Consider the following 15,709-nt stretch of genomic DNA (forward strand, 5'->3'; position numbering starts at 1 on the left):
AGTGAAATATGATACGAGGGTTGCAAACAGTCAGTTTCAGCCTTGGGTAGTTGCCAGGGAGAGGGATGGAGTCATTGGCTACGTAGCGGAGTTAATGGCAGGGTCTGAATACTGTGGCTTTGGTCTTCCCAACGTTCAGCTGGAGGAAATATCTTTAACTTCAATACTAGATATTTATAAGCAGTCTGACAATTCAGAGACAGTGGAGGGATTAACAGAGATGGTGATGAGGTAGAGCTGGGTGTTGACAGCAGTCAGGTGGGAAAGACCACACATTGACTAGGATGGAGTGGCTGTGTGGTAGGGGGGCCGTTGGATCTGCAATCAGGAGGGAATAATTCTGGGTTCAAGTGGGAACGATCCTGACAATTGGGAGAGAATGGAAATGGGATAAGTTGATGGATTGGCCTGACAATAGAAATGGAGGGATGGAATGATTACGGATTGAAGGGTGAGGTCAGCAAGGGCTGTAGGGAGCTCTGAAAGCACTTATGTTCTGCAGCCAATCACTTAATTTTCCATTTAGCTGTTGAGTTCTCCGAGTCCTGGGAAACACTGGCTGCAACTGTTAAATTAAAATCAGTTTCATAACTGCACAGTGGAAACATTATTTAAAAAGATCTTTTGTATCTTTAACCGGATGTGGGCGTTGATGGCTACATCTTTATGTTTATTGCCCATCCTTAATTGCCTTTGAGAAGATGGTGGTGAGCCACCTTCTTGAACTGCTGCAGCCCATGAGGTATTGGTACACCCACAGTTCTGTTAGCGAGGGGGTTTCAGGATTTTTACCCAGCGACAGTGTAGGAATATTCCCTCCGCCTTTAAATATTATAATAAATAATAAATGTGCCACGTCTCCAAGCTGGGGAGCAGGTGCACCTCTTAATCTGTAAAAGGGGAGGCTTGCATGTAAGTGGCAGATTGGCACCGTGTTTTATGGTTTTTCATTTTTAACCCTCTCCCATCCATTGTGTTTGGTGGGGTGGGAGTTTGGAAGTGGGGATGGTAATATCGACGGTAATACTTTTAAAATAGTACGGTAATAATGGCTTGATAAAGCTAAAAGAATGTTTGAATTTTCTCTTCCTCTTTCAGGCAAGTTATGGAGTTGAAGATCCTGAGTATGCAGTTACTCAGCTGGCTCAAACAACCATGAGATCTGAACTTGGGAAGCTCACATTGGACAGTGTTTTTAGGGTAAAGTAGTTTCTAATTCAGGGTGGAATCTTCCAGTCTTGCCAGCAACGGGACGCTTGGCAGGAAGGGGAGCTTAATTTAGCATGAGGCCAAAAATATCAGTTTCCCGACTGGGATGAACTTTAGGAATTATGTTTTTGGAACTTTAAAGGTGGATCAAGTTTCCCAGCGAACAATGTCACAAAGCTTTTTGCATGCATCAACAATCATGCATGCTCATTAAAATGCCTCTGGAATTAAGAACCCTCACCAAATTAAGTTCCCCGCCAGCGAGAAATTAGAATGTTCTTCACTTTTACAACTGCACATATGTGGTGAGCACCTGGCAAGGTCAACTTCTTCCGTAATTAACGGTTTGTTGCTGCTGCATTGTCCTCTTTGGGGAGTGTCTGTAAATGTGCCTATGCTTGAGACCGGTGGCAGTGCAAGTTGCGTGGAGGATGACCAAAGAAGGGAGTGAGGATTAGCAAGGAAGGCTGGAGCAGTGGCTGTGCAAAGTGGCAAGGGATAGTACTGGCTGTCTGGGTGCTATTTAAATATGGTGCCCGGTCCTACAACCCCATGAGATAACGGTGGGGATGGCAACTTCCTGTCTGCCCCCACTACTGGAATCTGCAAGCTCCTCGCAGATGCATATTTAATGAGCTAAATAGTGCAAGATTGCATGTGGTTGGCCGTCCCATTCCCAGCGCCCACCACTGAACTTAAACACCAGAACAAAAGATTCCAGCCACAGTACCCCCAATGCTTTTTTTAATATTACAAAAGCAAACTATTGCAAATGCTGGAAATCTGAAACAGAAGTAGAAATGCGATAAAGTCACATTTTATCTGGTAATGCCGTGAATAGAGAAACTGTGAACTTTTCAGTTCGACGGTCTTTCAACGGTTGAATTTTAATGTTTTTGATAGTTAATTATTCATGTTAACCTATTTGCTTCTAAGAAAGAGGGAGATGAGAAACCTTTTCTCTCAGTCAGAGAAGTGGAGTTCCAAAGTCACACAACCCTCTGAGTGAAAGAATTCTCTTCATCTCTGTCCTAAACGGTGACCCTTAATTTTAAAACAGTGCCCCCTAGCTCTGGACACATCCACATGAGGAAACGTCCTTTCCACGTCCACCATGTCAAATCCATTCAGGATATTTTATACTTCAATTAAGTCACCCCTCACTCTTCTAAACTCGAGGGGAAACAAGCCCAGCCTTTCCAATCTATCCTTATAAGACAGCCCGCTCACTCCAGGTATCAATCTGGTAAACCTCCTCTGAACCGCCTCCAATGCATTTACATCCTTCCTTAAATAAGTGGACCAAAACTGCAGACCGTAGTCGCGATGTTGTCTCACCAATGCTCTGTATAATTGAACCGTAGTATCCTTACTTTTATGTTCAGTTCCACTCATAATAAAGGATAGCATTCCATTAGCCTTCTTGATTATTTGCTGTACCAGCACACTAACTTTTTGTGACTCATGCACAAGAACACCTAAATTCCTCTTTACCTCAGCATTCTGCAGTTGTTCTCTACTTAAGTAATAATCTGCTTTTTTTATTCCTCTTGCCTTACCTGATTTCACTATTCTAATTTCAGCATTTTGTTAAACCTCAATTTCAGTTTGAATGGACTTTCCTTTTCCTAAAATATTAGCAGTATCATCTTAGTTAAAAGAAAGGGGAAGTGTTTCCTGTTGGTGCTTGGACAGTTGAGCGTTGCAGATTTCATAAATTGTAGTAAGGTGGTGTCCATAAGCTTTGCAATAAAAAAAGGAGACCTACAAATTGTTTATGAAGATTAAACACATCTCCATTAGCAATGCAGGAAAGTACAGAGCCAGAAAATGTCCATTCGCCCATTGGTCCACAAGAAACAAGGGGCCGGATTCTCTGACCCCGCGCCAGGTCGGAGAATCGCCGGGGGGTGGAGGGGGGCAATTCATGTGACGCCGCCCCGACACCGGTCCGACGATTCTCCGGTCACCGGAGAATCGGCGCCATTGGCGCAGTCGGGGGCCGCTCTACGTGGCCCCCCCCCCCCCCGGCGATTCTCCGCGCTGGATGGGCCAAGTGCCCGCAGAGTTAGGCCAAGTCCCGCCGGCACCATTCACGTGTGGTCCTACCCGGCGGAACCTCGCCGTTCATCCTGCAAAATTCTTGATTTTAAAGGACTGTATTAAGTATTGAAGTTAATCTATGTAATTTAATGTTCATACTTGACTTCCTGACACACAGAGAAGAGTGATGTTAAGTCATCTCCATGTTATGTTTTGAAGACTCAAAAACTCCCTTATCTCTATCATTGCATGGCAGGAAAGAGAAGTACTGAATATGAATATGGTCACTCAAATAAATCAAGCAGCAGATACGTGGGGAATCCGCTGCCTAAGATATGAGATCAAGGATATTCATGTTCCACCTAAAGTAAAGGAAGCCATGCAAATGCAAGTACGTGTGAATTTTGAAGTTTTCTCGAAGGGAAACATAATTGGCTTGCTTAGCATTTTGTGTCTGGGAGGTGTTTATATTTGTCAGAACCTTCAAAAGAAGGTACAATCATAATAAATCACAATTTAGAATATTGTGCTGTTCGTTCATTAGATTTATTTTATTTGTCACAATAAGCATTAGGAATTTGGCATCTGTTACTGAAATATTCAAAAACCAGATATTCCTTTATTTATGATAGTTTTATTTTTTAAAAATAGCAATTTTCTTCCCTCTAAATTTAAAATTATTTTCCATCTCTAAATTTCTCCCTGTGCCATCCATTGCTTCCCCCTGTGCCATCCATTATTTCCAACTGAGAAGGAAACCAGGTGACCTGCGTCCGTAATTCTTGATAATGCCCCCGCCCGCAAGTCAGCCACAAGGCGATACGTGAGAACAAGGATGATGTGCCTGGTGAAGGTTCATTCATTCCTGTTGAGGAAGCATCCACAACTGATGCTTTCCTTAATGATGCGATCTCTTGTCTTCACTACTTTTCTCAATGATGATCACGAGTAAGTTCTACATTCCTGAAGCATCACATTTATGCACCACTAGATGCCCATGTCGCACAGAGCAGATTGTACAGGTTCCAATATATGTGCCATGTGCGTATGTAGAACAATTGTCGCATAGTTTTTCTTGTTCTGTATAATATCTTTGTAGAAATATGTAAAGGTTCTGACTAACCTTTCTGGTTTGGTGGCACAAAGAGAAATGTGGCTTGTTAATGGGTTACATTATTTCAGGTTGAAGCTGAGAGACGAAAACGTGCCACTGTGCTGGAATCTGAAGGGACCAGAGAGGCTGAAATCAATATAGCTGAAGGGAAGAAGCAATCTCGCATTCTGGCATCTGAGGCAACAAAAGCAGAAAATATTAACCAAGCTGCAGGTTGGATATTCACTGCTGAAACTGCAGATTTTTTTCTTTTCTTTTGCTTAAATGGGTCTCACTTGCGCTTTACAAATGACTTAATTTATTTTTCCATAGTAAATTGCAGATTCTGATTTCGCTGGCTAAACACATCCAAACTATTTTAAAGAATAATTGGATTACATTTTAGCGTGATACATAATGAAGCTTATCTTAAACTCCAGTGTATCTTAATGCCAGAGCTGTATAACAAACCTGCAGTGATACCCCCCCCGGCCCCCCACCCCCCTTGCCGGTCCTGCGACACAGCAAAAATAAAGTATTTTTTGTCTCAATTAGTATGATAGATGTCCCATTAGAGTCAGCCACAGTGCACAAGGATTTCAAGGCTATTAGTACCTAGAATCTTGTACCAAGCTTAATTAGACAATTTTTCAAGTTTAATTTGTTTGAACAAAAAGGCTGAGAAAGGGGCCGCATCGCTTTTGTTCAGTTATATGTAGAGTGGACAGTGATTTTCAAATGTGGCCAGCAGTTACTGAAAGTTACAGATGGCTATGTTAACTGATTTAGGCACTAATTAAGGAATGTTGCTGTTCTTGTAGAATATTTGGGAGTTCTTGAATTAATAACCCAATTTAAGCAGCTCCCACAGTGATTGGAAACTCCATGATGATTAGCCCTGCACATTTCAGCAAAAGATGATGCTAAAATGTTTGCAAACATTTCAGTTTAATGTGCCAATAGAGGCCACAATCTGCCACAATTCTTGCAAATGCCAGTGTCCAGCCAATTTGTTTCTCTCCGCATAACATGCCTAACCTGATGCACTCTGCATAATATGGATGAACTTAAAAAAATAAGCAGCAGCGTGTATTGGACAAGTAAAGACTATGAACACCGATAACAAGCCAGGATGCAAATACAGAAGAGCTAGCCATTCCCAAGCTAAACTGTTCCCAGTAAAGCTATACACTGACCATATGGAAAATTGCCCAGTAGTTAAATGATGAAAGAAGTCATCTATAAAGATAACTAGATCAATGATGTTGCATTAAGGTTGTGCCAGGACCTCCACAGCTTTGATCTCAGCACAGCCTTGATCCAGATCTGGAAGCAAGGCTGAAGGCTAGTAGAGTGAGATCACTTGTACTTGAAATGAGAGCATTATTTAACGAAGGTTTGCACCAAGGAGCTCAAGAAAAAGTGAGGTCAACACGGTTTAGATGTTGCTGTTTCCTCATCAGGTTAAATTCCTAGAATTCCTTACTCAACATCATCACGGGGCATCATCAGCATATCATCTGTAGCAGTTGAAGGGCCATGGGATGGGCAATATATTGCCAACATCAACCACACTCTGAAAGCAAAGTTTAAAAAAAACAAGAAACTCTTCCTATTTGTTTGCGAAAGGGATTAGAATTAGAAAGTAACAATTTAATTTATTTTAGGAGAAGCTAATTAGAGATTTTGCTATGTCACTGTTAATAGTAATTTGCTTCATTTTCAACAGCACCAACAATTTGTAATAAAATGTGCCAAAATGCTTCACAGGAGCATTATAAAGAAAATATTGACACCGAAGCACAGAAAGAGATATTAGAGCAGATGATCATACACTAGGTCAAATACAAGGTTTTGAGGAGTGCCTTAAAAGAGGAAAGCGAGGTGGGGAGATTTAAGAAAGAATTCCAGAACTTAGGGCCTAGACAGCAGAAGCTACAGCCCTCCAATGGTGGAGCGATTAAAATCAGGGATGCTCAAAAGGCCAGAATTAGAAAAGCAGAGATATCTTGGAGGATTAAGGAGCTGGAGGACCTTACCGACTTAGAGAGGAGAGAGGCCATGGAGCCATTTGAAAATAAGGACAAGAGTTTAAAAATCAATGTGTTGATTAACCGGGTGCCAATGTAAATCACTGAGTACCTGGGTGATGTGCTATTCAGGGCAAGGGCAGCAGAGTTTTGCATAATCCCAAGTTTGTGGAAGATGGAATATGGGGAACCATCAAGAGTGTGTTGGAATAGCCAAGTTTGGAGGTACAAAGGCATGGATAAGACTTTTAGCAACACTTGAGCTGAGGCAGAGAATGAATCAGGTGGTGTTTCAGGTGAATTTATGTGACCTTTGTGATGGTGGATATGTGCCCAGAAGCTCATCTTGGGGTCAAACTATCCGATTCAGCCTCAATCAGATGTCAAGGAAAGAGATGAAATTGATAGCCCGGGAACAGAGTTTATGGCAGGGACCAATGACGATGGCTTTTATCTTCCCAATAGCTAATTGAGGGAAATTCTGCACATCCAATACTGGATGTTGGACAAGCAGTCTGACAATTTGGAGAGGCGCTGTTGAGGTTGAGTCAGATGTCATCAGCATGCTTACATCTTGTGTAAAATTAATGAATGAATTTAAAATTGAAAAAAACGTCTGATGTAGTGATGAAAGACCAAAGTACGAGCAAAGCTGGAAATATAAAATTAAAGACAGGAAATGCTGGAAATAGCAGATCTGGCAGTATTTGAAGAGAGAGAAACCAAGCTAGTGAGTGGGTTTCCCGGCCCTGCCAGGAGCGGGCATCGTCGCAGGACTGGAAAATCCTAGTCAATGTTTAGGTATGGTTAGCACTGTTGCCTCACAGCGCCAGGGACCCGGGTTTGATTCTGACCTCGGGTGTCTGTGTGGAGTTTCCACATTCTCCCCAAGTCTCCGTGGGTTTCCTCTGGGTGCCTCCAACAGACAAAGATGTGCAGGCTAAGGTGGATTGGCCATGCTAAATTGCCCCTTAGTGTCCAAAGGTTTGGTGGGGTTACGGGGACAGTACTAGGGAGTGGGCCTGGGTGGGTGCTCTTCCAGAGGGTAGGTGCAGATTCGATGGGTTGAATGGCCTCCTTCTGTAGGGAATCTATGAATGCCGGGAGCACCGATCTCCGATTTAAAGAAAAGATACCCCACACCCCACAAAAACAAAGCCCCTCCTCACAGAGAAGGGGCTCCCCCCCCCCCCCCCCAGACGCACTTGCACGCGCGCACACACACACAACACCCCCCCCCCCCCCCCCCCCCCCCCCCCCAATAGGCAATTGAAATTAATTCATTTTTTAAAAAATATTTAGAGTACCCAATTCATTTTTTCCAATTAAGGGGAAAATTAGCATGTCAATCCACCTACCCTGCACATCTTTGGGTTGTGGGGACGAAACCCATGCAAACATGGGGAGAATTTGCAAACTCCACATGGACAATGACCCAGAGCCAGGATCGAACCTGGGACCTTGGCGCCATGAGGCAGCAATGCTAACCACTGCACCACCGTGCTGCCCAATTGAAATTAATTCATGAGAGTGATCCACAAAAGGTAGAAAATGGGAGGTCATGGGAGAAATTGAGCCTGAAGGTGATAAATCATTGATGAAGATGTCAGTATCAGTGAGGTTTGATGTAGGCAATGGCAATGCAGCATAGGTGGAAATGACTGGCCTAAATGTGGATAGTATGTGTTTTTTGAAGCTCCGCTCTGAGACCAAGAAGATCGTGTGTTGCTCATTGAGTACCTTCAGTCCTTGAGTGATCCTTGTATATAATAATTCCCCTATTTCTCCGAGACCTGCATCTTTCCTGAATACCCTGTACTCGTGTATGTTACACTCACTTCCAGCATTCTGGATTAACCATGTTTTGGTGATTCAATTATTTCCATTCAGACGTTAGATTATTTCAACACAATGCTGGATTATTCCTGTGCAAACCAACACACACTTCAATTTCTCCCAGAACTTGATATGATACTGCTCCCTATGTTCTGTTTAACTTTATGAATCTGTAACTGAGTATGCCCACATTTAATAAGAAAATTAATTTCTTTACATTCAAGGCCTTATCCGTTTTTTTTCCCAAATGATCATAAGAGACCTGTTAAGAGCTATGTTTTCATTAAAGTTTGAGCAAAAAGTTTCCAGACATCTCGGGCGGGATTCTCCGACCCTCAGCCGGGTCGGAGAATCGGCGGGGGGCAGCGTGAATCCCACCCCGCCTCTCCACCGCTGCCCGTGATATTCTCCGGCAGCCAAAAGTTTGCGCCAACGGGAATCGCGCCATGCGCCTCGCAGAATAGCGAGGGGCGGCGCGACGCTATGGGCCCCGAGGCTGCTCCAATTCTCCGGGCCGGATGGGCCGGCGTAAATCAAACAACTTATTTAACGGCGTCAACAGTCGTGTTGTTTGACGCCAGTCAGCGCAGTGGTAGAGGTCGGCGTGGGGCGGCTGCCGGAGAAATGAAGGGCAGGCCTCCCAGATGAGGAGGATAGGGGCAATGTACAGGACAGACGGGCTGGACATAGACGGGAGGCTGCCCACCGTTAACAGCTGGGCCAGCGGGCACAGGACGGGTTGGTAGCTGCCCGGTTCACAGACTAGGGGGGGGGGGGGGGGAGAGGGGGAATCGCCGGGTATGGGCACAGACAGCACAGTATGGCACCAGCCCACCACCCTCACCCACCCACCCACCACCAACCACCCTCATCCCACCCACCACCAACCACCCTCACATCACCCGCATGCACACCACCCCTCCATTGCACATCCACCTGCGGCACAACGGGCCGGGCTCACACGGTCGCCAATGGAAGCGTGTCTATTGCATGCCATGGAGGATGATGACAACCCGCTCTGCGATGAGCTCCGGGCTCTACATCGTTAGACTATGTCTGACTCATGGCCACAGTACCACCCTCCACCTGGACCATCCCTGCATGCGGCCTGGACACTGCAGCGCACGGACCCTTCGGCTGCCCGGGGCGATGGCGAGGGCGACCCAGCGGAGGGGTGGGCTCGATGCAACTGGGATGGCGAGCTGCCAGCCTGTCCAGCCCGTTGCCCACCAGATGCACCCGGGACGGAAGGGGGGAGGGGGGGTCCAAGGTGTTCCGGGACGGGCGGGGCGGGGGGGGGGGGGCGGGGCGGGGGGGGGGGGGGGGGGGCGGGGGCGGGGGGGGGGGGGGGGTCGGGCCATTGCGGAGAATCCCGACCCTCGTTCCTTCTGAATAAACTTGCCTTAAAACAAATAACCTATATAAGGTTATAATCAAACCTCACTGATCACAGTGGTATTTATACATTACTAAAGCTTCACCGCCACAATTTGTAGCTTGTAGTTTAAAATTATCTGTTGGAATGATCACAAGTTAATGTGTTGTCTGTTGTATTTATAACCTCTTGTCTCGATTATATTAAATTTACACATATCAATAGCCCAAAACTGATGCGTACAAAGAGGCGATTTAATTAAATTTTATTTTTGTTAATCATTCTGTTTGAAAGACAATATCATTGTTTATCATTTCTACATTTAATACTTTAATCAAAATAAACTACCTTTCAGAGGTCTCTAATCTTCCAGATTATATATAAGGGGCTGTTTAGCACAGGGCTAAATCGCTGGCTTTGAAAGCAGACCAAGGCAGGGCAGCAGCACGGTTCAATTCCCGTATCAGCCTCCCCGAACAGGCGCCGGAATGTGGCGACTAGGGGCTTTTCACAGTAACTTCATTGAAGCCCACTTGTGACAATAAGCGATTTTCATTTTCCTTTCATTTCATATATTTATGACCTAGTCTATGGAATTCTGCTATTTTACTTGGTATCTGGTTCACTATCCTCCAAAGTCTGCCAAGTCAATCTCATTAAATATTTGTTGGTAAAAAATATATTGATGCTAAAAATGGAATTGAATTGTTTGCTGCATATAAATGTTGTTTCTGACTTTGATTATTTATGGTTGAATTTTCATATTTCATTTCTGTAACTGTTCATAGGTGAAGCTAACGCAGTCATAGCAAAAGCAAAGGCAAAAGCGGAAGCGATTCAAATGCTCTCTGAAGCTCTTCGTCAACAGGTATTAAAGAGTGAATCCTCAGAGCTGAATTACATTAAAATCTGCTTTTTGATTTTAAATGGAATGAAGAAAGAACAAGAATTTACACTTATTTTTTTCCCTTCATGTGATTCACAGTGTGGAAGTCAAGCAGCCTCATTGAGTGTAGCCGAGCAGTATGTGTCTGCCTTTAGTAACCTGGCCAAACAGACCAATACGATTCTTCTTCCTACAAATACAGGTGATATCAGTAGCATGGTGACACAGGTAAGATTGATAGCCTAACGTTTTAGATTTAAGGTGATGCAGTCTTGTTAAGTACTTGGAACCCAAAACAAACAACTTGTATCAGTGGCAACCTAAACGGTGTTTTACGTATTGCTATTTTATTCATTAAAAGGCTTTTGTCTGATGTGTTTCTCTTCTATTGAAAATATATATTTTCAGGAGTCTTGAAGTTATCCATTTATGTTACGGTTTGATAGTTTGGCCATGACGTCTTGTTTGAGTGTATTTTGAGCATCTCTCGGTGAGGGTGATAAATTAGAACTTTGGATCAGTGTTTTGAATCAGAAAATTCATCAAACCATGCATTTTTAAATTTTAATCTCAGATTTTGGTACCTATTACTGATTTTAATTTGATAACCACTTGATGGAAATAGATTGCCAGTGTCATTGAAATATAGAATTTTTATGCTGTGCCAATGCAAAGGGCAGATGAGCAACCTTCATCTCATGGGACTTGAGTGTTAATTGCCAGTTCCACATAAGTAACAGTTGGTTGTGAGAAGAACACAGAATTAATCTTCGTGAATAACGTGATGGGTAACAAAACAGGAAATAAACTGAGGGGAGAATACTTGGGAACTAAAGTCCTTAATTTAATTGATTAGTTGAAGATAAGAGAAATATCAGGTAAGTATTGGACTGGGAAATAACTAATCGGGTAAGTATTGGACTGGGAAATAACTAATTTCAATGGCTAATTGTTTGGAAAAATGGAATTCAAATATTATGATGTTATGGGAGCAAAGAGGTACTTCAAAAGCAGGCGAGCCATGGATAAATAGAGGGACTGTAGCAAAAATGAGACTGACAAAGAGGCAGCTAATACATATGGAGAGAACAATACAGAATAAAACTGAAGTATGAAAGTTATAGAAAAGGAACAAAAATAATGTTTCACTGGGTTAATGTAAAAATGCTGTTAATTAACAGGAAGGAAAGTAATTGGGCTTTTGTAAAGACAACTGAAAGAATGGGATTACTTGAGAATGAAGGAATGAGGGTGACGCGTTCACACTACAAGGTTAGAGTAGGACTGTAGGGGTGTTTGAGGGAAACTTTTAAAGAGTGTTACGAGAGATAAGTATGCAAAAAAGATACTTTGAATAAAACAAATGAGACTAACAATAGTCACAGGTGGTGTGCATCCCAGCATACTTGAGGAATACCTGAAAGTTGAAGAAATAGCGATGCAAACAATCAAAATTTCCAAAAAGCTTTACGAATAGAAATTGTGCCAAAGGACTCTAAAGGGTGGCAAATATTAAAGTCAGTTATTATGCATTTTAGAAAACTCAAAAGTGGTTGGGAGTTGGTGGTGACACAAACCATGATTATCTAAAAATCTTTGAAAATATGAATTATACTGAAGGTGTCAAATTGTACATTCATAAAGGCTGGTGGACAGGGTAAGCCTGGAAATCGGAGGCCCCTGGGCACTGATTATTAGTAAACTTCTAAAGCACAGTGATAAAATGAATGAATACATAAAGTTCCTTGTGCTAATCAGGACAATTGTCTTGGATATACAAAGGCCTGAGGATATGCTGAACTAATGAGTTTTTTTGTAGGAAATATCTGCACAGCGGTTTAGACCGATGGATGTTGTTTGCATACATGGATTTTTGTGTTTCATCAGGTGCCACTTGTAAATCAAAGCACATTTGGGTTCAGTTTACAAATTCAAGTTCCTGGGTGCATTTCTTTTACCTCTTACCTGCAGTCTGCTGGCTGAAGTTTCTACAAGTGGCAGCAACCTTCCGAAGATGCAGCTGTCATTTTTCATTTGTGAGCCCAAAGAAGATTAAAGCTGTTTCATTATTGGCATCACTGCCAAATCCAATCTTGTCCAGCGCACACACTGCCCTATGGGGGTCACTGAAAAGCAGACTGACCCCTTTCCATCTCATCATCTAGGATATGGAACCCCAGTTTGGTTATCCATTGCTGCCATGGCTGAAAAAGATAACTTAATGCATCAGGGGCCAAACCTGGAAACATTTCTTGATCTTTCATTCAGAGCCACACTACACTGTATTGTTCTGAGCAAGTTGAAAGTCCTTAAATATTTGCTAATAGATTCTGTGCAGTCCTCTGCATACAATTTGAAAACTTTATTTAAAGAACACCTCCATGAAGCCAAGACTTCTTTTTCCTACAGAAAGAATTTGTACGGAGATAGTTTAGTTATGTCTGCCAACAAACTTATTCATTACTCTGATGTACATCAATTGAATAACTCTTTACATTCAGTTTGAAAATTTACAGACTTCAGTGCTGTGCTTTTCTTGGTATTCTCTGATACTTTCTCTTTCTGCAGTAAACACATGTTTTCTGATAGGCACTATGTGAAGGGGGGTAAGATTAAAATGGGACATAATGCACTGATACGTTGACCAGACCCACATTCAAAATGATGACAGGGCTGGGAGTGGAGGTGGTCTCAAGGGAGTTATATCCTTTGCTAGGAATGTCCTGTCATCTTTTCATTATTATTTGGTAGAATTCCCGTACCAGCCTCCCCGAACAGGCACCGGAATTTGGCGACTAGGGGCTTTTCACAGTAACTTCATTTGAAGCAAACTTGTGACAATAAGCGATTTTCATTTTTTTCATTTCATGATTATGATGAACCAAATTAATTATGGAGTCTTGTTCCTTTCTGAAAATTAGTCACTGAATTTAATGCGTGAGTTTTTGTCATTTCCTAATTGGTGTATGTTCTTTGTGTTAAAATGTATGTTGTTAGTGCAGTCATTGCTTTGGCTGTTTCTATTGCTATTTTTGTTGAATACTAAACTATCTGCATTTTGTACGTCGCAGGCCATGGGAATTTACAGTACCCTGACTAACAAACCAGCAGCTACAGCAGAAAAACTAACAATGGATGCCTTCCATATTGACAAGTCACCCGAACTGATTGGTGGAAGTCAAACATTTCCTTCAAGGAATGAAATTCCAGAGTCAAAAATGGTCTGAAATTTCTACTGAATGACGGATGAAAATTGCAACTGCAGAATGTCAGATTCGAACTGTTTTGAAATTTGAGATGAAAACGTGTCATGCTGATAGCACAACACTTTTATACTCTTGGAAGAACTGATTTTGTTGGGTGTCTGTAGCTTATTTTCCACCTGTACAACTGCATCATGGATATAAAAAAAGGTCTTTCTGAACTGATGGGATCAGCATGTTAAATGTCCTGAAAGAGAAAATAAATGTTTAATTATTTCTTTCCCTCCCACCAAATAACGTTTCACTGTGTTAATTTTCCTTGTGGATGGATGGTACTGGTAATCACCATGCTTGCAAATGGTTAAACTTGAATGAGCAAGTGACCACAGCATGAGATATTAACTTTAGCAGCATAAATGTCATGTCTATGGAAAAATAAGTAGATCAGTAAAAGGCAAAGGTTAAACAGTGACTGTTGCTTATGTTGCTTAGTAACCAATGTAAATATTGTGACCAAGTGATATAATTGTGATGAAAGACGAAACAAAGAAATTGGCATTTTGGAATCCATACTTGTGTATCCTATTGTTTTAAAGAAGGAAATGAGTCACCTTTCGGGAGCAATTCAGATTGCGATAAGTCAAACAATATTTCACAAAATGGTTTGTAATTTATGCTGACTATTTGAGGTACTTTAAACCAGTTTTATCCTTCGAATATTATCTTCCTTTCCCCTTAGCTCCATTTCTCTTGGGTAAGATTGTTTTCAGTACTTGTAAGTATACCTGAGCTAGCTGTTTTGAATCAGAGCTCACCTCATCTCAGGGAAACTTGCACATTTATACGGCAAAGTTATATGCCCAAGTTCCCGGTATCGCTGTACAGACTGAATTTCAGTAGCCTTTGTTGCAGATGCAGTTTCCAGGTTTACAAACACTAGACAAAGTATGCCTATGCCTTTTACAGTTCTCACCTTTTATCGTGGGCACGTATGTGCAAACCAAATTTGTTCACTTTGACACCGTGGTTAGCACTGCTGTCTCACAACTCCAGGGACCCGGGTTCAATTACGGCCTTGGGTGACAATCTGTGTGGTGTTTTCACTTTCTCCCCATGTCTGTGTGGGTATCCTCTGGGTGCTCTGGTTTCCTCCCACAGTCCAAAGATGTGCGGATTAGGTGGATTGGCCATGCTAAATTGCCCCATGGTGTCCAAAATGTTAGGTGGGGTTATGGGGATAGAGTGGAGTAGGGTGCTCTTTCCATTGGCTGGTGTAGACTCGATGGGCCGAATGGCTTCCATCTGCACTGTAAATTCTATGATAGCCAGTATTGCATGATACACGGTAGCACAATGGTTAGCACTGTTGTTTCTCAGCGCCAGGGACCCGGGTTCGATTCCTGGCTTGGGTCACTGTGGGAGTCTGCACGTTCTCCCCGAGTCTGCGAGGGTTTCCCCTGGTGCTCCGGTTTCCTCCCACGAAAGGCATGTTTGTTAAGTGAGTTGGACATTCTGAATTCTCCCTCCATGTACCTGAACAGGTGCCGGAGTGGGGCGACTAGGGAATTTGCACTAACTTCATTGCAGTGTTAATGTAAGCCTATGTGTGACACCAATAAACATTATTATTATTATTACTGTACAAGAAACCAAGCAAGACTGTAATGCAGCTAGTTTTATTTAAACTGTAGTCAAATACATAAATAAGATAAACTATTCAATGCTAAAGCAGTTTCAAAGATTAAAGTTAAAAATAAAAAAGGGTAATTTAGATTAAATTGGAAATCAACCTGCATTAAAATTGTGAAGTAATATATGTTTGAGCAAAAGAACCGTGGTTTTGAGGACAGGCTAGATCAACCTGATGGTCTCCAAAACTGATTCTCTCTCTGGGTGCATGTTGCAATATGAGAACAGCAGACGAAACAGTGTGGCCAAAATATCTTCACTGTCCAGATCCTGTATCTGTTCATGGTTTATCTCCTATTCCTCTTGAACTGTTGTTGCATCCAGCATCACTGCAAAGTCACTATT

The 15,709-nt window shown here is 42.4% G+C and overlaps 1 protein-coding gene across 1 annotated transcript in view; it reads left to right on the forward strand.

Moving 5' to 3' along the window:
* stoml2 (stomatin (EPB72)-like 2) overlaps positions 1–14,245 on the forward strand; it is a 75,496-nt gene extending 61,251 nt beyond the window's left edge. Inside the window, exons 5-10 of the mRNA XM_072497117.1 lie at positions 1,099–1,200; positions 3,509–3,643; positions 4,435–4,579; positions 10,375–10,454; positions 10,572–10,700; positions 13,544–14,245. Of these exons, the coding sequence (XP_072353218.1) occupies positions 1,099–1,200; positions 3,509–3,643; positions 4,435–4,579; positions 10,375–10,454; positions 10,572–10,700; positions 13,544–13,699 (747 nt within the window). The 3' untranslated portion in view covers positions 13,700–14,245. The remainder of the gene's footprint in view (positions 1–1,098; positions 1,201–3,508; positions 3,644–4,434; positions 4,580–10,374; positions 10,455–10,571; positions 10,701–13,543) is intronic.
* The last annotated feature ends 1,464 nt before the right edge of the window (positions 14,246–15,709 follow it).

Source organism: Scyliorhinus torazame, chromosome 3 (assembly GCF_047496885.1).
Source record: "Scyliorhinus torazame isolate Kashiwa2021f chromosome 3, sScyTor2.1, whole genome shotgun sequence".
Classification (NCBI taxonomy): domain Eukaryota; kingdom Metazoa; phylum Chordata; class Chondrichthyes; order Carcharhiniformes; family Scyliorhinidae; genus Scyliorhinus; species Scyliorhinus torazame.